Below are 24577 nucleotides of genomic sequence, written 5' to 3'. Positions count from 1 at the left end.
GACCTAAAAACTTTTTTCTGGCACAAGCATAAATACAAAAACTGAATTTGCTTTCATGAATTTATAGGTTACCCATTATGAAATAATATCAGCACTTACAAGAAGGCACAAAAAGATACTCTGAAATCAGCAGCAATTCGGAAGTCATGGTCATGACAGCCACTAAGAAATGTTAAGATAGCATATCCTGAAGTCATACCCATTAAACATTTTCAGTCATTTTTCTTTTTCTTCTGGTAATGTTCAGCTCCCTATCCTGTTTCAGAACTAAATCCAGATGAAACAAACATCACTATAAGTCTAGAGACTGAACGACAGGCCTAAGGCCAAGAAATGATCTATTCAGTTGGCAAAAGCAAGCAGTGAAATAAACATTTTTACTAAACAGTGGTAAGTGAAAATATTAATATACAGCTGCAGTTCTAATATAAGCAAAGAATGCTCACCAGCGAGTATCAATAGCTATGTTTTACAAAGAAAACATAGGTTTGCTTGTGTGCTAAATTTGACTGTACTGAGTTTGTCTATGAGGAAGGACTGTCAAACTGAAAAACAAAGGTCAGAATCTGTTCTCATCTTTTACTTCTCTAGTTCTGATCAGAATCTGGTTCAATAGTCTAAGATGTTGTGGTGGGTTGACCCTGGCTGGACACCAGGTGCCCACCAAAGCTGCTCTGTTACTCCCCATCTCAGCTGAACAGGGGAGAGAAAATACAATGAAAGGCTCATGGGTCGAGATAAGGACAGGGAGAGATCACTCACCAATTACTGTCACAGGCAAAACAGATTCAGCTTGGGGAAACTAGTTTAATTCATTACCAATCAAATCAGAGTCGGATAATTAGAAATAAAAACTAAATCTTAAAACACTTTCTCCTCACCCCTCCCTTCTTTACAGGCTCAACTTCACTCCCAGTTTTCTCTTCCTCCTCTGAGTGATGTAGGAGGACAGGGAATGGGGGCTGTGGTCGGTTCATCACACATTGTCTCTGCTTCTTCCTCCCCAGGGGGAGAACTCCTCACACTCTTCTCCTGCCCCAGCATGGGGTCCCTCCCATGGGAGACAGTCCTTCAGGAAATTCTCCAACAGGCTGCAGTTTTTCGCAGCCTGCTCCAGCCTGGGTTCCTTCCACGGGGTGCCATCCTTCAGGAACAGACTGCTCCAGTGTGGGTCCCCCAGGGGGTCACAAGTCCTGCCAGCAAACCTGCTCCAGCCTGGGCTCCTCTCTCCACGGGTCCACAGGTCCTGCCAGGAGCCTGCTCCAGCGTGGGCTTCCCACGGGGTCACAGCCACCTTTGGGCATCCCCCTGCTCTGGCGTGGGGTCCTCCCCGGGCTGCAGGTGGAGATCTGCTCCACTGTGGAGCTCCATGGGCTGCAGGGGGACAGCCTGCCTCACCATGGTCTTCACCAGGGGCTGCAGAGGAATCACCCCCCCGGGGACATCCTCCTCCTCCTTCTTCACTGACCTTGGTGCCTGCAGAGTTGTTCCTCTCACATATTACTACTCTTCTCCAGCTCCTGTTGTTGAGCAGCAGGTTGTTCCCCCATCTTAACTATGTGACCCCAGAGGCGCTACCACCATCACTGATGGGCTCGGCCTTGGCCAGCGGTGGGTCCATCTTGGAACCAGCTGGCATTGTCTCTGTTGGACACAGGGGAAGCTTCTAGCAGCTTCTCACAGAAGCCACCCCTGCGGCCCCCTGCTGCCAAAACCTTGCCACACAAACCCAATACAGATGTGTAGAAAATCACTTATAACAAACTCCTTTATTTCCTGTACTTAAAAGATACTTGGCTTTTCCTGTCTAGTAAACTTCAATGATTTTGGAGTTCTTAATTATTAACCATAAACTTCTCAAAATCAAAGGTAACTGTTACTAACAGAAACCATTCATCTCCTTTCACAAGGGGTACTGAAAGACAACATAGTTTATGAATTATCTTACTGTTTATAAAACAGCATACATATAATATTCTGACACCTTTAAAAGAAATCTAAAGACAAACTCAAAGACAAGGCTGAGGAAGCATATTGTCCAAAGGACTGAAGAAATACTTGGTAGATTCAATCTTTGAAATAATTATGGGATTATTTGACAACGGAAGCCTCTCTGGAACTGTAAGTACTGTTCAATTTCTACCATACTGAATATTAGAAATAACTTCTCTATTGAGCGCTGCTTAAAATAATAAAGCATTGACCAACAACAGCATAAGCAATTTGGTAAGCTGAAAAGCTCAGTCTTCTATTCAACCTTTCTTTAAAATGTAAGTTAAAAAATACTAAACATTTTCTATAGGAACTTCAGAAATTAAACTAATGAATTGCTAGGGAAAGCACTGTATTACAAAGACTTTTTCCATTTTTTCTCTGTACTGGACTGCAAAGAGGTGGCGTGACAGCAGCAGCCTTTGCTACTCTGCAAAACATCCTATATGGGTTATTGCACTACTAAAAAATTGTGTGACCTCACATTCCTCAGAGCACAAAAGATAATTCATCAATACTGAAAAACTCTTTTAAAGGGTCTTTCCAAGGAATAGTTGGAATTGCCGGGATAGTTTTAAAGGACATCAGTGAATTACAGACAGTACTGTTCTCTGACAGTTTTTATTTAGTATCTGTAAACAACATAGTTTAAGTATAGACTCATAGACAGATAAACAACTCCACTCTACCTTGTTTTGGTCTAGGTACTGACTGCTGTTTCTCAGCTGATATTTACACTCCATTTAATTTATATATTCCTACTGACTTGAACTGTATCTTTGGATGCATTTTATCTGACTGGCAAAGGCAGTGGCCTTAGCTCCACTGTGAAAGACAGTTTCACTCTTGAAGTGAACATGTGGGTGCGCATGCATAGTAGCATGTACCTGCCACATCTTTCAGTAACTTCCTAATCACTAAAGGAAGGCAATTAACATTGAACAAGCCACAGAGTGGTTCCACAACTGCTCCAAAACAAATCTCAAGATAAAGCAGCATGGAATCCAACTCCATTCCTCTGGCAGATGAGTCATGTCCTTCTCCTGCATTCCCCTTACGCTCCAGGAGCGCAGAGAAAGCCCAGATTTTACTTCATACATAAATGAAAGTTTATGTATAAAGTACATAAATATAGATATACATACATATGTGTGTGCATATATGCACTTATGTATGTGGGAGTGGTAAGTTACAGTTAATTCACCGAGATTCAAGAGTGATATGTATAACATACAGAAAACACAAAACTTAAAAGACTCCCCAGACCACAGAAGAGGAAAGAATGTCACTGTCTCTCAGTGCTGTGCTCAGCATGAACACAAAGGACAGAACTACGTAACTTTGCAAATCAGGTAAGATGCATTAAAGATACAGTTCTTTAAGTCAGTAAGTATGAATATACAAATTGAAAGGGGTATAAATGTCAGCTGAGAAACAGCATACAGTACTTGGACCAAAACAAGGTAGAATGGAGCCTTTGTATCTACCTACAAACCTGCACTACATTTTTTACATATGCTAAATAAACATATATCAGAGAACAGTACTGTCTGTAATTAATTAATATCCTTTTGAACTATGCTGGGAAATTTGTCATGTAGCCTTTGCAGTTGTTAAAAGTAAATTAATGTTGAGTGAATTAGCACCAACTTATCTTTGTGCTCCATTCTCATCTAGGTTGTCAAAAAGTCTTTGAAGTACTTAAACTAGATTGACAAGTTGTACCTGCTATTTCCGTAAGCATAGTTGTGTGGTCATTTTCTGCCAACTTCACAAATCCAACTTCATTTTTGAAGTGATCAATTCCTTGAAAAGACAAATCCACGGTTTTTCCTTTCAGGAAGTCTTCTACAAAGTCCTTGCTGTCTGAAAGAGCACCAACTGCTCTGTCAAGAGGAAAGAAAATATGATTGTGAGTGTCAAATATATTTATACTGTTTACATTGCATTAATCATTCTATCAAAAATCTCACAAAGTTTTATTAGTATCAATTTGTTATCTACTCAGGTACTGCTTCCTATCAATACAGTCAGTATCATTATTACCATTTTATAAAGGTAAACTGGTCATACACCCTGCTGCAAAACCACAGAAATAACAAAGCGGACCTAGCAGCAGGAATAATTCCTCAAAAGAGTTATCTCAGTCCTCAAGGTGACTAAATATTAAGATGATAGTGTCTCTATTACTCTGTGCATCCCATTTAAATAAGATGTTTACTCGGAAGCATTTGGTTTTCCATTCTTAATTTATTTTTTTCATCTCCTGATAGCTCAGATGAACACTCTAAGATTTTGCTTTATTCAAAGTTACTACAGAATATTACTTAATATTATAAACAGAGGTTAGTGACTTTATATCTATATATAATGATAAAATTCTATGGAAATTACTATTAGGCTCATTAGGAACTGTTATTAAAAGAAGTACTATCTAAATTGATGCTAACTTTCTTTAAGAGGTAAGTAGCATGCACACATAATCTACATGTAACTTAAGAAACAGAAGCAAACCCGGTAGCCTTTTAATAATCATTTTAATTAATCATATTAAGTGCATGTATGATTACCATGTAATATTTGACCTGCACTTGAAGTCATTCACATGCTAAACAAAAACTATATAAACATTCTCAGCGTCTTCTAAAAAAATCTCCCACATGCTCAGAGTTTTTAATTCTATTCAATGAAAATGAATGTAAACTTTTTATGAAACCGATGTTGACTTTATAAACGCTAGATGGCAGTGACAGGTAAAAACTCTCAAAAGAGTTTATTTTACTTTTTCTATCCTAGCTGGATGAAAGCCATCACCGTGATTTCTTAAGTAGGCTAAATTATATTCTTGAAGCCTGGACAATTACAAACAACTCTACACACATTTCCATTGTGTTCAACAAGATGGTCTCTTGATGAGAACTATGTATTTAATTGAAACCTAGGCCAGGTTAAGAAATATGTAAGGTTTATCACATGACAAAAAAATCCTTGACTGATATGGTTCTCCTGTGTTTTTATACAGCTTTAATCTACAACCTAGTAGTATTTTAGGTCCTATATAACTACTTCAAACAACAATGCCACTACTCATTCCTTGGTAAAGATCTTTTTCTTTGAGCGTAGTCTCTGCCACTTACCTACTCTTTTATCACCATTAGACGCGCCTGTTCCTGTGTCTTCCATATATGCTATACTTCAAGACCTTTCAAAAACACCGTCTAATACTGATTATACTTGTCAGAGTACTTCACAAGTAATCATCTGTAGATTTATTTACCAACATGAACCTGAAAATTGCTCCAGAACAAGTACAGGTATTTCAAATACACCGTGTCAAATACACACTGGCTTTGAAGTATTGAATCATGCACATAACTAAAACCCATCTCAGGATTTTTTGCATCTGAGAACAGGTGTACCGAGTCTGTTCCCCAACTGAAGAAAGATTTGTACTTCCATACTGTAGAGTGTGCTGCAGAACTCACTTACCAGCTCAACTCTACCTGATGAGGCCTATGAAAGGTCAATTCAATCAGTGCAGTGTGTTTTCAGTTTAGCACTGTGCCATTGAAAAGTTTAGTTCTACTTTTATATATAATCTTGTAAACACTAAAATATTTAGAAAAACTGTTGTCATCTCACTCTAGCATAATTTGTATTTTCATAGTCTATCGTTTTATAACAGCTAACAATTGCTTTGTAAGAATAATGCACAAGGACAAACATTTCCACTGAAGTCAATAGCAATGAACACAACAGTGGTATTTTCTTGTTACTCCATACCAAGTAGTATTTACGATGCCAAATAGTTACACTCAGTGCACCTAACCCACAGGGATAACAAAAAATTTTACAAGCATTTTGCTCCAAAGTGGGGGAAAAGAAAAAAAAAATTAAGCAGCATATTTTACGTGTATACAAAGTAGGATTATAGAAGCAGTGCCTGTTGTTTTCTATATTGTTGTAATGTAAATATTATAGCACTTCAAATTGATGTAGGTTTTTTTGAGAAATTTCTGAATTGTTGATTTTGATTACTTGTTAGAAAAAACAACCTTGCAAAAAAAGCCAAACTGAAACCTTTCAGATCTCATATTTATAATGAAAAGGTTAGATTCACAGAGTCTTTGGCAGATAACAAGCAAGAAGAACGTGACACTACAGTCTGGTAATGAAGGCATTTACTGCCAAGGCAGGCATCCTGATTTCTAGTACCTGATCCCATGACTATGCATACAGTTATCATGGACTAGAACTCCTTTGCTTGAAGGGAGTGCTGTCAGGACTTTGCTTGCTTTACAGTTTTTAAAATCTGACATTCATGATTTCATATAGTCCTACAAAGAGATGTAAAGTGCATTCATGAAGGCTAGACCACAGCCAATCAGCTAGGAAACTCGCATGGGAATTGCAGGTCTGGGTTCCCTTAGAAAGAGCAGCCTTAGAATACAGATCTTCCATTTTCAGGGTGAAAGCTGTATGTACTAAAATACCATACAAAGGGCTTTGTGCTGAATTGAATGTTATGTTTAGCACATTCTTATCACGCGTTTTGACTTCAAATAGCGTTGAACACATTTTGTTCGTATTTGCCTTGTATAGACAGAGGCACTATTGTGCAAGCACAGTAGAAAAACTGTAGATATCTAAGTAACTTAATGGATCCAAACCTAAGAATCTGTGAACTCTCAGATGACCAGTTGACTAGCTGCACTTTGTTTGAGGAATTACTCTCATCCTACATTACACACATGTTCTTTTGCCAGCCTGGATCTTGGTTTCTTTCCATTAACCTGGCATCAAAAATTGGTGAAGCACAGAAAGGAAAATTCAATTTTTTCCTTTTCAAATTCTCATAAAAGATTAAACAGAAAACATCAGTTATGAAAAAAAAAAATAATCCCATATAATAGAAAATGCAATCTAGAATACCTGAGGATAGCTGAGCTAGATACCTGTAGGAGGCATCTGGCCAGGGAAGGGGTGAATCACTGGGGAAGCTGCTGCTGACTAGAGGACAGCTCCTGGGTGCCTGGAGTTCTGCTGGGAGAGGCAGAGAAGAACTCCATAAGTACATGCTTGGGTGGCAGTCAGACAGTGAGAGCTGAAAAGGAACTGAAGGAGTAGCAGAACTTACTGAGTATGGGAATATTTTTTTTGATATATAGTTTAGGACTCTAAAAAATATTCATGAGGAGGCATATTTGCCTTTGTGATATCCTCTCACATTCCCTTTTTAAAAAGCTCATACTTCAAGCCTTTTTTTTTTAAAAAAAATCTTGCACATAATTGGTGGTTGCTCTCACCGACTTTCAGGTGCTACCACAATTTTCTCATCCAACCAGGGCAGGAGGAAGCTGGTGTGCCTACTCCAGGAGACAAAAGTCGCATGGAGAGGAAAGGGAGTCCAGCAGATATAGCATCCTTTGCTTTCCTTTCTATTCTCTGTTCCTGGCTGTTTCTCTCCCTTTAGATCAGACCATTGGAGACAAGGATGCTGACAGACTCGCATCCTCGCAGGAGAGGCAAGAGTGTAGAGGCCTCAAGGACATAGCATTCAAGGAAATAAGTATGGAAAAAAAAAGCAGAGCAATTGATTTAGACATACTGATCTCTCATTATTTTTAGGTGTGTTAAATGTTTTTAGCCAAAATACTTTTACTTAATAGAAGCATGCCCTTGACTACCAAATTGTTCCTACATTCTATCTTGGATTCTCACCTTCTTATGCACAATCTGCACTTTAACAGCCAAATCTAGTGGCGTGAAAAATTATTCAATACCCACTTATTAGACTTTTAATCTGTATTACCATAACCAAAGCAATGTCTCATTGCACTTATTCATTATTTGATCTACATAATTCAGTATATGGACCGCAAGCCTGCTAACACTGCAAAGAAAACCAGTAATATGTAACATATTTGACAGAGGGCCCCTGAAAGAACTCATCTGGGGGAGATGAAACTGTGAGGCTTCTCCTTCACAGAATTATAAGGATCTGACGAATTTTGATTCATTAGCAATTCACTACAAAATTGACACATAGGTAATGGAGGATTCCCAGATGTTCAAATAATGCCGGTAGGCCATTTACCAGCATTTTACATAATACTCTGTTACAGTTACCAAAATGTTTACAATCTCAATTCTGCAATTTTAATGCGTGAATATAGAGACATCACATATGCAGACCAAAGGGCATATATCTAAATAGAAACTCTTAAGAAAGTACAATGTATGTTTTCATTTCAAGTCAAAATTACAGCTAGACACACAAATTATTATTCTGAACATTCATGAATTACAGCTGTATAGACAGACTTAAAAGTCTAAACATCTTCATATTAACTATTGGACTTGTACTTTAAAGCACGCTTGTCAGACAGCAGTACAGCATGTGATGAACCATAAAAAACACCAGGAAACTGAATTTTTATAAAGCAAGTAGTTGCTTAGACACATGACATCATTGTATAATACATACGCCTTTCCACAACTTTGCTACCTTTTATATAATCAAAAAAAATCAGATGTATTGCTGAAGCAACATAAAAATTATACTTTTGATAAGGCCTAATAGCTACCTCTCTTTTAGCGTGCTTAAAATTTGAGTATAACAAATTCATTTAGGGACATTAAAAAAAACAGTAACTGCATGAAGCATTAGCTTGGAGCTAAGGTTTATTTCATTAAAGTCTTTCAGTGACAGTTACTACTTATAACAGCTATGAAATTCTGAAAATTCCCCTGTTAATCTGTACAGTGTCCCCTATATCAAAACATTGTTTTAAAATAATTGCTTTAGCAAACATGAGATTTGTGCATGCAAGTTCAGCACACAGTATGAAAAATGCAAGGGAAAAAAGCATACTTTCTTCAGAGCTCATGACATAACATAAGTTATGAAAATGGCTAATAATCATATTATCATTATAAGAATATGAATTAAATGGTCAGTAACCCCAGTAATTTAGGGCTGACACAAAGTAAGCACCAGCTACCCCTTCTAGTCTTTTTATGAACTCCGTATATACTTAATTTATCACCAAATACCTACATGCTAATTTCTTCTTCATTGGATAAATGCATCACTAACATGGTGACATGCAACGAGCCAGAGTGAACCATTGCTTTGGAAAGCCTTTGATCCTTTTGTATTATTGCATCTTGGACAGCCTGAATACCGCCAGTAATCTGGGAAGAAAGACAGACACAGAAACAACAGTTAGTCATTACAATTACTGTATCCCATCATGCAAGCGAACAAGAAAGCACACAAGCTGAAATCAAACGTTTATGTAAAAACCATTCTAGCAGAAGAAAGTTTTATCCTCTGACAAAGCTGTGCTAATTGACCCGAGTTAACCCAAAGTGGGTACAAATGGAGTGATTAATAAATCACTGGACACTCCTCATCACATCTTAATAGGAGTTTGCTTCCATAAGTATGATAAATTCCTGGAGCTGTTTAAGATCATCCAGTTTTGCAGTGCCAGTAATCCAAATAAAAGGCTTCTTCAAGGACTTTTCCTGCCTGCTTTGCTAAACTTTTATGTTGCTATGTGCAGAGAAGTGTTTGGAAAAAGACAGACATCTTTGCAGGACCGGACACATACGAAACAGCAATATTCAGTAAGTTATTTGTAGAGCTATCCAATTTACAATTCTGATTATACTGTCCAATAGACAGATACAATTTATATACCCTCTTCAAACATATTTTAATGAATTTCCATACAACATCTATACAATTCTAATTTAATCAGTCTTTTTCTTTAAAATTATTTGAATTGCATTTTATTCATTGAAAATTACTTCTATGGTTATACTTTATGCTTTATGAATTGTATCCAAAATGTTTACTGTGCTTGCAATTATGATAGTTGTACTGTAGTGATTTAAAAAGAGCAAACAAAAAAATACAACAATTCTTGAATATGTTAGTGGAAATTATATAAAATCTAATAACCTTGAACATGTGACAAAATGAGTTATTAAAGCATGGTAAGCAAAGACATTACAGACAAATCAGCTTCGGTGTATAAAGTCTAAAAGAAATCTGATCAAATCTGATTTTTTTTTAATTTTAAACTCAGCGGTGAATGCTTCACAAATATATTGTACATATTGACTTTTATAACATAAGTACAAGTAGCTCTTAGGTTAAAAAAAAAAGCCTTTATATATTTTGGTACTGCTGTTAATCGTAAGGAACACTTAAATTTCCTGAAAAAACACAATCTAATGGGATTGGTCAGCATTTTTCTGACCAAATTTCTTAAGATGAGTTTCACCATGCAGGAGTTTTACCTAATGTACCATAGATATGTAGTAGTGCCATGTAAATAAAACAATATTATAACTGAAAGGAACCAAGTCTAGGGAGGGTAAGGAGGAGGAAGGAAGGTAAAAGCCACTTGCCAGAAAAAGGTTATATAGCATCTACAAAACCGCAAGTGTCTTAGGTAGTGCAAGACATATGAAGAAAATTGCACCAACATTTGCCATTTGATCATAAATCATGTATAATAAGACCATCTTCCTTCATATGTCAGACCAGATCTTATCTTGGATAAATAACCCTTTTATTACCTCAGATGTAGGAGAAATTTAATCCACATTTAAGCAAAAAACTGGTAAACATAATCCCTGATAATTACACTGTATCAACTGCATAATTATTTAAGTTTATAAACTAAAGCAAATGCAGTTATCTCTGTAAAGAAAAAAAAAAACAAATCGCAAAAATGAAATCACCTATCATATGAATTACAATTTTATTCCTTTTTCAACTATTGCTTCTAAATTTAACTTGCACCTGAGAGCTGGTAAAGAAAAAAAAAAGTAAGTGTATAAGCCCTTCAGAATACAGAAGACAGGTGTGGAACTGTGTTATCATAGCAGTAAGGCCATCCTAGCTGTGAAGATCAGTGTTATTCAGCATTCAGATTAGCAGCCAGAACCCCACATCTCCTGAGCCATACAGTTTCCTCCAGTGGTACTTCCGAGTCTTTGCTGCTCATGTCCTAAACTACCTGCAGCTCCCTCATATAGTTCAGTTCTGGGTTGGGCAAGAAGCAATACATGCTGTGGCTGTTTTTCAGTTACAAAGGGTTGAGTGGCTAACAAACACACAGATACTCATTCATCAGCTGGCAGGACTGAAAAAATAGGTAACTGACACACTCACACTACAGTCTTCAACACAAGCATGTTCTTTCAAGGCGCTCTCTTTTACGTAGCACAAATTTCACAAAAACTGTAGGACTTTAGCACCTCCAAGATGTCAATTTTTTAATCCAAATTTGAACAACAGGTCGAAAACCCATAGCAGGCTGAAAACCCACAAAAACCCAATGGGGTTATAACAAGGCAAACAGATAGGCAGGCTCACACCTGTATAAACTCCATTAGGAAACCAAGCTAAAAACCTAATGAATAACATACCTTTTGGAACAGGGTTAATTCCAAAGACGGCCAGTTAGCAGTTACACAGACAAGCTATTCTGAACCCACCAGGATGGTCGGTATGAAATGAACCTCCTTTTTTGATAGAGGCAAAATAGAAAGAAGACTAAGCACATTATCCCTCTCTGGGTAAAGTGACAACATTCTACACAATCAAGACTATTTGGAAAGAAGAAAAAAATAGTTTTCAAGTAGATTTTTGTGAATTTCAAGAATTTATTTTTAATATGTTTGCCCAGAATTTACGTGATCAAAACGTAACACAACAGCTGTAGCATAGCTGTGCCATCACAATGTATAATATAACTTCACATTAATTCTGTTTTCTTCAATAAATCTAAGGTGCAATTAACAGTTTCATGTGCTGACTTTTGATTAAGTGAACCAGGACTCTTCCTACATCTCTGTATAACTAGTTATGATCCACTGCATAAGTAAAAACTTTAAATTGCTATTTAACTTGCTATTTACATTACCTTACATTTCAACTGCTATCATACTGACTATTTCTTTTAACTCGAGATTTCTTAACTTACCTAAAAGCAATGTCTGAAGGCAGATCATACTCAACAGTTACCCCCTCAGATCATTTTAAAAATTGGAATATGTTATTCTGAAGAGTAATAAAATAACTTAGTTTTGCTTTTTGCAAGGATACTGCTAGTAAGTGAATATAAAGACTGTAAGCTTTAAAGACTTAACAGATTAATTATAATTATAATAAATACTGGAGGACCCTGAAAGACTAACCTACCAAGTGATAACACATCAGATAAAACATAACTTTGAGAAAAATTACGAGAAAAGGATACAATGATAATCATCCACTTAACTATTTTTGCACAAGTAATAATGCAAAGTTCAATATGAATTCAAAATTAATGGAACACCATATTTTATTTCTGAAGATTCAAAACATAACTAAAATGAAAACAAGGAAATGGTTTCATTTCCAAGAGGAACACTTCATTAAATGTTCCAGAAATATCTCTCATTACAAAATGGTTCTCTGTGTTAAGCTTAAAATATTACATAAAATACGAAGAAATGCCTACTGCCTAAAACACTTCACTGGAATAAAATCAGATCCTCAAAAAAAGAAAGGTCTCTCATCATTACTAACTGAAATACTATCAGTAATTACCAGATTCCCTCTGGCTATCAAGAAACCAGGTGTCTTAAGTCTAAATTTTGGCTAATGTTGCCTATTCAAATTCCAATGTGTATTTTCTACTTTCAGAACAACTCTACAGCTAAGACAAGTATAAACAAAACTTTCTAGCAAAGTCCTGGAATTCCCAAATGCTCTGAGATTTAATATAATTGCTCCTTTACCTCTGTAAATGATGTAAGACTAAATACATGACATATAAAAAAGCATGCATAGTTAAGACTTTTCCACTCAACCAGCCCTTCAATGTAATAACAATCATGGGCAGGAATTCTCAATTACCAGATTATATAAACCCTACATTATTCTCGCACTTGTTAAATCATGGAAAAGACAGGAAGAAAAGATATTTCAGAGTAAGATAGCACAAAAGATCTCCCACAATATTTGTGTCAGGCTCTCCCAGATCTTATAAAACCAGCCTCTACAATCTCTTCTTCACATAGTATGTTTTGAAGACTCAAAGACCACACTGTAATTTTCAAACCTACTTAGGTTTATTTTCATTTCCAATTCTCTTAACCTTTGACTTTCTCAGAGAACAGATAGTACAGCGGTAGGATGAATTAATATTCACCTGTGATAGCTCCTGGTATTAAAAAATGGTGGTAAACTGCTGAGTTTAACTTTTCAGACATAATGCACCTACTTTCCTTCTTTGCAGACACAAAAGGTATAAAAACTGTACCAGAGACATCCCACAGTATGTAAGAAATCATTCTCATTCGCTGTGTAAATGAAACAACACATGCTAACTGCAAGAAAATACAAGATCTCTCTGCACTTCTTGAATCCATCTGATCAACATCTCACTAAAACAACAGGTTGGTCGAATTTTAAACAAGATGATCAATTTTACTGGAAAATGTTAAACTACAAACTGCCTAGCTAAAACAGCAACAGATCCAAATTTAAATTTCTTTTTCTAAAGAGAGCTAAACATATTGCTAGGGATTTTCTTATTAAATTAAATAGGAATGTCTCTCCTCCTTACTCTACGTGAATGACAAAATAAGCAATACTGGAACAGAACAGGGGGGAAATTTAAGCCAGCTTCACTCAAAATAATGTGAAATCCGTAAGACTGACACACTGAATGAAAAGACAAATATTTTTCCTCTGGTCTTTTCCAGACAAGCAATTTTACTCACACAAATACTACATAAAATAAAGTTAGTCTTTGAATAGGTTGCTAATGTTCCTTTAAAAGTACCTGCAAAAAAATTATTTTGCTCAAGATCAAACACTGTTGTTCTTATAAACATATGCAACTTTTGAAGTCATTCTGGTTATACCAAATTATCATAATAAAGAATCACCTTTGGATTAGTAATTGGAAGAGAAATGAAATAATTCGGCTGATACTGTTTTTTCTTTTTCTTCTTTCTCTCACTGCCTTCTTCAATTTCCCTTCCAGTAGTCCTCTTTCTTTTCTTTTTTATATTTATTTCAGAAGTTTCATGCACTGCAGAGAAAAAAAAATTATTTTCAGCATACAGACAAATCAAAACAAAGAAACACCTAATATCATGCCGACAGGATCTGGACTTTAGTCAACTGACTGGAGCATGTCTTTCCAGTCACCTGATCTCTCCACGCTCTGAACTGTCTGATTGGGATCCTATTCCATCCTGAATTAATGTAGTCACACATGTGGAGTACCATACTTGAACTAACAGCTTACACCTCTAAGCAGGTATAGACATGCTTCCAAACTACTGTGTTTCATTTAGCCAACTCACACTGCAGTGAGGCCTGCTAGTTGTCTACACTCGAACATGGACATGACTTTAGAGCAAAAGGGCCGATACTAAGTTTCAAAAATCCCACGCATGCTACATTTTGAAATATAATACACAATAATACATAGGATTATTAAAGGAAAAGGTTGTATTAGACTAGGACTGATCAACCTATATTTCAAGGACCTAACCCAGCCCAGAAGAAAATTTAATCCAAGCCAGATCTACTCTCTACCTCCTCCTTTCCTGAAGACACCTTCCAACATAGCAAAAGAAAAGTGCATGTCCTCAATTCTTCCTTTGCACCATAAATCATTTTTCTCCCAGCTTATTTCCTCAAGCCTTTGCAGACCCTCTCCCACCACATGGCCTGATACATACCCATAAGCTGACCAGGCTGCAGACATCCTCTGTCCCATTAGAGGTGCACTTCTAGCCCCATGCTGGGAATACACACATTAAAAGACAGCCCATAAAAGCCATCACTTGTGAAGCTCATATGCAGTAATGTGAATTGACATACAAGATGTCTTTATTCATTGCTACTCATTGCTGCAATGGATCACAAAATTGTAAATTTTTAATATGCTCAAGTATTTGCAGGACTGGGTACCAATATGAGAGGCTCTGGACAGGATCCTGTTGCAGGGAGACCCTGTTCCATGTGCACAGCCCACTTGCACGTACCAACATGCAGGACTATGAACCGAGTACATGATGTGTCTATGCTTCCACACTATTTCTGTTTTAATATACTTACTAACAAATTCATCTTCAATATCTGTGTTGACAAATGGCATTTCTGCCATCAGAGAGTCTACCGAATCTGCAGGACGTGGCTCTTCTCTCTGTTGTGTCTTTTTCTTATTCTCTTTAAAGATTTTCTTTTGCTGTACATTTTCCAGCCCATCTGTAATATATTTAAAATAACACACTGGGTCTCAGTTTTTGATATAAACAGCTAAGAGACATTATACACAAGCAGTATACTAAGCATACATTTCTCTAATTATCAGCAAGTAAATATTGACATATAACTCCCTTAAGAATGCTGCTCTTCTTCCTTGTAAACATATCATAGCAAAAATACTTCAATGCTTTATGTGGAACACCAAAAAAAGGGAGTTCAGCCTTTTGTATTTAATAACTTATGGTCTTGTTCAGTTCTAAGTCAATGCAATTAGGTGGGAAAAAAGGATACTTAAAGCATAAAAAAAATACAGTCTTCAGACATCACATAAAGTTCACTTTAGATAACAGCAATGGCATATGAAATTCAGTGCAAACATTGGCAAATGAATTCCAATGTAAACACACTGAAAATGAGGCACAAAGGAGCAGGAAGGGAATCCTACCATTCCACATATAACAAAGAGTTCTCAGCTGAGTATGTCATTCAGGAATGAGATGATTATTCTATTCCTGCATCTCCCACACAGTACAACATGTTGTAGACAGCAAGGAGCTGAACGTCTGGTTCTAAAAACTGACTTTTAGTATTTAAAAAGGAATCAATATAAATCAGAACTCATCTTGCATGCATAAAGATATACATGAAGTTCTATCTCATACCACAATGACAGAATAATCTCAGCTAACAAGTTTTTTAAAATGTCCTTTTCCCCAAGAGTACTAAGCATGAGTCATTTCCTTCTCCGCTCCATGTTTCTGCATCAGTAAACTCTAACATTTGTGTATTAAATTATACCTTAAAAAATGAAAAAGTAAAATCTTCTCTATCAGCAAACAATGTGCACATAATCAGGGATACAGAAATATTCTTTTGGGACAACTCCACAATGGGATTACTGTAGTGGAAGAAGCCTTATGTCAGAATCACAGTTTATCCCAGGACAGCTCATTGCTACAGACAACACACTTTCAAAACTCCTCTTGTGACCAGTGCTGATAGTCCAGATCTGGCCCAAGGGGGAAATCTGGCAGCAAAAGTGCATATTGCGTCCTTGCGGCATGCAAAGCTACACTATATGTATAAAAGCAATATTACAGACCCAATCTGGGTTATTAACACCCTGTGGAGTGTTTCTTGCATATAGCACTTTATGCTAGGGAAGATAAGTAAAAGAACAACCTGATTAAATGCTAATTCACTTCTGTCTAAAGTAGAGAGGCATACATCACTCTGTGGTTGTGGTCTGACACCTAACTTTATCCCAGAGGCTATTAAAAAGAAACAAAGTATTTAGATTTGTTGCTTGTTCCCTTGTAAACACTAAAGAACTATACACAACAAACACATGTTAAAGCAATAATAAAATTATTGCTTAACGTTTAGATTAAAGTAAAGCTCACACAAAACAGATTGTTGCCAGTGATCCACAAGCATACAGAAAACAACCCTTCCTTCAAAGAGATCTCAAAGTGAAGACCAAGACAGAAATCCATGAAACTGACAACCAAGTAGGTCAGTCTGGGGCAGAAAAGTTACCAACAAGATCCAGAAATGCAGAATCATAACCAGCTGGGAGCAAAAGGGATTTGTTATGGTAGGATCAGCTGCAGAACAAGGACTCGCATAAACCTGAGGGGTGTATATTGCAGATTGCGCGTTTCCTTTGCTCTGTCTGCTCAAAGAGGAACATACTTGTGCCACTTTGAAAAATTCTGTCTGCTCACAATAGCAAATGGCCATAGCAAAGGCACAGCTATTGATTCACAATGTTCCTTCTCAAAGCAATTAACTGAGCTGAACAAGCACTGCTTCTAAATGCCACAGGTTGTGCCTAAAGCAAAAAAATTCCATCCCTCAGCGTTTCTGAAATATTTATTAAAGAATTCAGCAACAAAATTAAAGAATTATGTTCTAGTCACTAAAACAACCTGAAAACAATTTTTTTTTCAAAATTCTTGACATAATATTGATAATCTGAGACCTAAGTAATAAAACCAGCTTCCATACGAACTGTTTGACCATCAAGCAGTTATAGGATAATCTTTTTTCTTAATTGCATGCTTAATTATATTAGCCTGAATTTCATACACAAACAGGTGTACACATTATTCCCATATTTGTATTTAAGGGGCTGCTCATCCTCGTTAATATTTAAGTAACCTGTTCCAGCAGAAAAAAAAATTATGATGAACCTAGCACATAAAGGGGAGAATACAAAAATAAGGTGCAATAAAACATATTTGATTGCACTTCTTTCCCAGTCTTCTCTCCATGCTCAGACTATTGTTTCAGATACAATCATCTATTACTTGACACCTACACATCAGAGATCACAGTGAGATTAGGTCTCCTGGCACCGTTCCCTGTTTAATATGTTTATGTTAATATGTTTAATACATTTCTATTCACACGTTTAGTAACAAATGAAACCCATGGGGACAATTTAACTGAAAACTGCTGTAGGAATAGATGGTCTTACTTTCCAGGCATTTTGAACTCCCAGTGCCGGCACTAGGGTTCACATAGTGAACTGAAAAAACTTTAAAAAAAATCCCAACGAACAAGCTTTGGAAAAATAAGATGGTAGGTTTAGTATCCAGCCAGGTCAGATGCTTACACGCCTGGGGACAGAGCGGGGCCGGCAGGGAAAACAAAAGCAGAAGACTTTTTAGCCAACAGCGCACAAGTGGGTTGAAGTAATTTTCTCCTACGATCTCCACAACCTTTGCTGTGAGATCTACCCCTTCCCATTTGATAGCTGAACATGTGTGTGCACAAGCCATAGTTGGGGTTTTTTTTTCACAGCCGCCCTGCTCAACCGTCACCGTTTAACGGCTAACGGACATCAAACAACGTCGGGCCTCCTTCCCTCCCTCACAGCACGACCCCCACGCTGCCCGTCGGCAGGCGGAGGGCGCCCGGGACCGCGCTGAGGCGTCTGCGAGGCACCGGGCCCGCCTCCCCCGACGGCTGCGGGCGCCTACGGCCGCAGGCGCTCGCAGCCGTCGGGGGAGGCGGACCCGGGGCCTTGCAAGCGCTTGTCCTCTTCACCCACCTCCGCGCAACACCGCCTCCTCACCGGGCTCCAGGATCACTCTGGCTGCGTTGAAGGCGCCCCCTTCGCCGCCGCCAATCCCTCCCGCTCCCGCCGCCGGCCGCAGCGCCATAAGGCGCGGGAGCGCGGGCACAGCCCGCCAAGCGAGGAAGGCGCGGGCCGCCGCCGCCCGCCGTGGGGAAAGGGCGGGGAGAAACAGCTGCCGCAGCAGCCGCTGCATGCCCGACGGGAAACTGCGGGCGGGGGAAGGGGTTCAGCGTAAATGCCGCGCTCCTGAGGCAAGCGCCGGCAGCACCCGGCATGAGCGCCGGGCGGAGGGGAAACTGGGCCTTGCGCCCCAGGGACTACAGCTCCCAGCGTGCTCCGCGCCAGGCAGCCCGCGCGGGGCATGGTGGGACGCGGCCCCGGGTCTTGTATGTCTTTACCCGTCACCTTCTTCTGCCGTTTGCTCTGTAACGCCAGTTTTTGCCTGAGCCGTCCAATTCACGGTGAAGGCATTGAGCTTGTATGGGCTGAAACGTGAGATCCTCATTTGCTTGTGCTGTTTTCACTCAGTATTTTACTGAAATGTGGCTGCCCGGGCCCTCATCCCACAGAAGGGCTGTGATTGACAGGAGTGGTTTGGGCTGGTGTCTCCTCAAAATAACCACTTACAGTTTAGGCCAGAAGAACTGTATACGATCCAGAGCAATAATTTCCTTCCATTTAGCTGCGGTCCAGGGAAGGCTAGATGGTCTTGCTCTAAACTTCCTGTAAACTCCTTTCTTTACACAGCCCTCCCACCCACGCAGCCCCCAGCCCCTCGGACTGCAGGCACTAAGGCCTCTGCTGTGGCCACACAGTCTCCTGTTGGGCATCAGCCTCTGGCCTGTAAAGGAGAGGCTGCTACTCTGAGGCAAGGAACGGGAGATGCTTTCTTTTCCTGCTTAAATAAAAACTTGGTGCCTCTTGGAAGCCAAATCCTGTTGCTGGGGTCTGAGGGAGAAGCCAAGCCAGCTGTTGCCTGGTGCTTTTGCAGATCGGTCTGTGCATATAGACCAGATCTGAGGGAGCTGGAGGAATCTATATAAAGATTCCTACTTTTTATTTTAAAGGGAGTATGGATGTCCAAAAACAAATAAAAAAAATAGGATGGCCATGGTAGGGAGGAAGCTGCATGTCTGCTGGATGTTGGAAGCTGAGAGACAAGTGAAAATTAGGCCAGTTTCTGGCTCCTCTGTGCCTTCCATTTATGTGGGATAAAATCTGTTTGGAAATATTTTACCACTGTTCTGACCCATTTCATGCTGTTTGCCTTCACTGTCTTTCACACAGTATTTTCATCTGATCTGCATAGTTCTGTGAAGACCAAAGGCTGGATGTGACACAGAGGTCCAAGTTCTGTGGGATCTGAGAGAAGCTTTAGGATGAGGCTGCTGGCAGTTTTTCTTACTATACACATTTCATCTGAACGTCAGCTATCATTAGGAAACTAAATACATACATAGTCCCCTCTTCCTAGCCTGTTAGCATTGGTGAGAAAGATACTTCCATAAAGATTTGGTTCCATGGAGTTATAGATCAAATATTGGGAGAAAATCTTTTGGGTTTAAGTGTCTTTTTTAAAAATACAAACTTAAACATAGTTTTGGATCTGAAGTTGCTCCCAGTCAATTCATGAGGTGTTTCGCAGAAATCTTCAGCAAGCAAACTCTAGAAAGAACATTTCTGTTTGTACAGTTGACAGGGAAGTTCAATGCAATATTTAGATAAGTTAGCATTTAATAGTCCTCTTAACAATTGCAAACACAATGCATTTTTAGTGGAGCTCAAATTGTATGTAACCAATACCCACTAGCCTAGCACTAATATGCAGATATATTTTTTGGGTTCATAAGGTGCCTGAATATACCAGGTCTTTTCCAAACTTAATGATCTGTGATTCTGTGATCTCCAGGGTGAGGGGAAGTGAGAAAGTAAAAGCACCTTTTCTGAAGCTGGTAACAGTTACCATGAATTGTCCCTACAAGTCATAAAAGTGGTTGGAGGTAAAATGTTCAATTGGGGACAGAAAGCTGAAGTAAGAAGTTGTGATTTTTCTGCCTGCCCAAATACTGCACAAGTTTCATAGTAGTCACTGACCTGATACCTGCGAGAAACTGGTTTTCACTACTGCTTAGGTTGGGCCAAAGCCAGAACTTTATCAATTTTCTGTGGCCTTGCCTTTATTGAAGAGAGTTTCTGATTAACCTCTCGGCGGTACAGTTGTCCTTTTGAGGAAAAAACCCCTCACATAATGACAGCTGAGTGACGCTAACAGAAAGAGGAAGCAGAGTCAGCTCTACAAATGTATTTGTTTACACAACGGCACTGCCCATGCCTTTTAGCCTCTCCATCTCTTAATCCACCCTCAAACTTCAATCAAATTTAGTAGAGCTTGAGAGGATTCAGAGGTACAACATTCCCACACCTTTCCTGAAAATCAGTGGTTTGGGAGGAAAGGGGGACTCATTTAGCTCCCAGATGAGGGAAAGAAGAAACAATGCTGTGCATGTGTTTTTGCATTGAAACAGTGGCTGGCCATGAGTTCTGGTCAGCTCGTTACATGATCGGTCATGGTATCTATTATCAATACATATTATGTCTTATCTTAGTCAAGCAAGAGATATGGGGGAGCTATGAGTATTTGGGACATGACTCACTGTGGGAGTTTAGAAAATAAAGGGGCAGGAATGGGATGCGTTGCATGGAGAACTAAATATTGGAAGGGGACATCGGGTTATTGTGTAGGATGTGGGAGGGAGCTGAAGGTATTGTAATGGGAGGGCATGGAGACTAGAGGGGAAGCTTGGGTTATTGTGATAAGAAGGGAGGACATAACTGACACAAAACAAGGGTTCATTACTGACACTGCTGATACAGCAACTTGTCTTCTGACAAGTGAAGAATAGACCATGATCTGGTAGTAATAAGAGATTTGCTAGAGAAACAGAGAGAAATGCAAGTTGCAGAACTCCAGAAAATGGAAAATGAGAGGTAGAGGAGTGCCTGGGATAAAGTAATTTAATGCAAGGATCAAAAAGCAAATAGGCTAGGGTTTCTACAATAACTGGTATAAAAGGAAGAAGCACATGAAGATGCTGTCAGTTGTACCTGATGAATAGAAACTACATCTGATTGACATCTAACATGAATATGAAGATTAATGTGAAAAGTATTAAGGTTAAAAAGGATATTTTCATGATCTGTTGATCACAGGCAGTTCATTTACATTGCAGGAGGAGGGAACAGAACAGTGGGAATCAGCCAAAAAACTGATTACCCAGAGCAGCAATTCTTCACTTGCTCCCCTCTGGACAGTGACCTGTTATGAGGGACACTGGCTAAAGATCAGCATAGACAATCAAACACTATTAATGTCAAGGTATTGTTTCAGACACTTCCAGGTTCCTCCAGGCTTTTTGAGGAATGATGACTGTTGGGTAGAGAGAGGATTCATCTAGCAAAGTGGGACATGAATGTCTTTGCCAACAGGCTTGCTAACCTCATAAGGAGGGCTTTAAACTAGGTTACTGAAGGATGGAGAAACAATCACATCAGACCTAAGCTGGAAGAGAACTGGAAGAGCTAGAAGAGATGTGCTGGCAGAGGGGAAGCGGTAGATAACGGGAAAGTGAATGCAGGAGAGCGTGATAGCAGAGGCAGTCCCTCTCTGCTTGAGCAAGCAGCATGCTTGGGGAACCATCCCACGTTCCTGCACCCAGACTAGCATTTAGGGGGACCTCAAAAGGCTGGAGAAGTGAAACAACAGATGCTTGCTACATGAAGTTCAAGAAAGACAAATGTAAAATCTTGCATCTAGGACAGATGGCAAAAGTGGCTGGATGCACCTCTGCACTAACTTACAGTCCATGACATTTTTTACTAACTTGGACACTGCAGTGGGTATTACTGTTAGGGTGTAATCTCTAGCTTGAACTCCTACAGCCCTTGCTCCCTGAAAAAAGCAATTATTAGAGCTAGTTGCTTTACCCATTTGCCCTGCAAATTGTATCTCATTGGCTAGTTTTAATATTTCCTCTTAAATACATGAAACAGTAGGGGTAGAATATGCTTTCCTAACCTAATTTTTCTTTCACTTGTCAGCACAGAAAATCCACCAGAAGTCATCTAGGTAAATCCTCATTCTCTAGCAGAGTTATATCATCCTTCTATAGTCAACAAAACCAGTCTTCCCTATGTTACTCCACCATCAGGTTAAAAGAAGCTATTAATTTCTTCACCTTTATCTCAGAAGCACAAATTCCATCAAACAATGTGATATAGATAACTTCCGTTTCCATAATAGAGAGTAACTATAATACAAATAATATTATGGATACAGCTACTAGTTTATATTTTGTGAGGTGAGTAGATAGCTTTCTTTTTACTAAATATTTATACACACTCAACCCTATAAAATAGAAAATAGGTGATTTTGATGCCTACAATCTTGTTTCTCTTATTCTTGATACGTATAATTTGGATTTAAGCAAAAAGTTGCATGTTCTGGAGACATTAAGAATGGCAGTCTGCAAAGTGAAGACAGCATTCAGTTTGACAGAAAACCTTCACAGATCTGCAACATGAGAGATTGTACACTGAAATAAAAGCACATTTCTCTTTTCAGAATTTTACTAAACCAGCTGGACTTTTTAGCTCCTGAGGTTAAATTAAGTTTGATCCAAAATCCCCAGCTTCCTGGAGCTGTTCTTATTTTCTGACTGAAATAGAGATTTTTAAAAAGTATGTGCAGGGGAGAAGGGGAGGGAAAGTGTTTTATTTAAAAAGACGACATGGCCTGTAATTAAAAAATGTTTGATTTTGAGTGCAGTGAATATTGCCAACTACATGCAGAAGTCATACAGCTGAGACACTAGATCCTGCATTCCTTGAGTGAAAGCCACTTTACTGGGAGTCTTAGGCAAGTAAAGAATGCAGTTCTGAATCCAAAATTCGTATTATTCCAGATGTGGGTGGGAATAAAATACGTATTTACTGACTAAACTGAAAAATCTTGATTCGCAGCTGCCTATCTGTTGTGTTTCTTGCTCTCCTCTCCCCTCTTGCCCTCTTGTCCGTCTCTCCCTTCAGCCACAAGCTTCTTTTTTAGCCCTGGCTTCCTTACCTTCCCAAGCTCCAGGTATTGCACAAACACGCTATGTCTTTGTCACCATTGTGCAGGCTTCATGTGTGGCCTTGTATCTTCTATCTATAGACTTTTTGTAAAGTTAGGATGTCTGTGGAATAGGGGCAGTATCTTTCATGCACGTTTGCAGAGCACAAAGTCCAATTAAAAAGAAACAAATCTAAACTTCTTATTGCCAGAACATAGTATAGTCCCTCCTGAAGTTCAGATCATCACTCTTGCCTCCGGACGCGTTTCTGGTGCGTGCCTGCCTTTCTTTCTAAAAGCAGCTGAGACATTAGTTCACAAGTGCTACCAGAGCTTCAGCCAGTTGCTCGTTTAGCCTATGTTGTGAATGTACTTGCCCTGGGACTCTTCACCAGTCAATAAAGACAGAGGCTTCTCCAGGGGGTAACTGTAATTCACATAATGAGTAAGAGTTGTTCTAGAGACACTCTCCTCTCTCCATGGACAACAGAGAAGACCAAGACAACTAGGCTTGTGTCTTGCTTAGGCACATCAGTTAGAAGGCTCAAGTTGGGTGAAATGGATCAAGGCCTAAATTTTGTGATCGCCTGGTTCAGAATTCGGAAAAAAGCTTTGTGCTCTGGCCCAGTATTTCAGGCTCTGGCAAAGCTTCTTGGAGCCCAGACAATTAAATTCATCTTTTACTCTCTAACTGGAAACACTTGTGTCAAAAGAACCTTTCTCAACTGTTATACTAACCCTCGTCCAGTTGGAAGAACCTGATGATGGCTATGGCTAACGCTGCAAAGCTCAAGTGCTCAGAAAACTTCACGCAGTGTAGGTTTTGGGACTCTGCCAAGTTAGAGCCTACCTAGGAAGAAATAATTAAGCGGTGTTGTTTTATGTTTCACATGAATTTTGAAATTGATTTACCCCTGGTGTTGCTGGGCCTAACTGCACAAAAAATCCCACCCACTGCTTTCACATCAGCAGTCCCTTAAGATGTCTGTTTGTATTTCACAAGTATAAAACAAAAAAACAGGGATGTTCAAAATACCTTTCCTACGAGCTATTCAGGGAAACAGTAACTTATTGTCTGAGGGAGAAAAGGGTCCCTGAC

The 24577-nt window shown here is 38.9% G+C and overlaps 1 protein-coding gene across 1 annotated transcript in view; it reads right to left on the bottom strand.

Moving 5' to 3' along the window:
* AKAP7 (A-kinase anchoring protein 7) overlaps nt 1-18564 on the bottom strand; it is a gene marked incomplete at its 5' end in the record, with an annotated part of 94808 nt that extends 76244 nt beyond the window's left edge. Inside the window, 5 exons of the mRNA XM_081997780.1 lie at nt 3718-3926; nt 9053-9189; nt 13954-14099; nt 15137-15286; nt 18369-18564. Of these exons, the coding sequence (XP_081853906.1) occupies nt 3718-3926; nt 9053-9189; nt 13954-14099; nt 15137-15286; nt 18369-18564 (838 nt within the window). The remainder of the gene's footprint in view (nt 1-3717; nt 3927-9052; nt 9190-13953; nt 14100-15136; nt 15287-18368) is intronic.
* Nucleotides 18565-24577: the final 6013 nt, after the last annotated feature.

This window comes from Phaethon aethereus, assembly GCF_964289735.1.
Source record: "Phaethon aethereus genome assembly, chromosome: 3".
NCBI classification, from domain to species: Eukaryota; Metazoa; Chordata; class Aves; order Phaethontiformes; family Phaethontidae; genus Phaethon; species Phaethon aethereus.
Note: the sequence above shows the minus strand (reverse complement) of the source record. Positions and strands in the feature narration are given on the sequence as shown.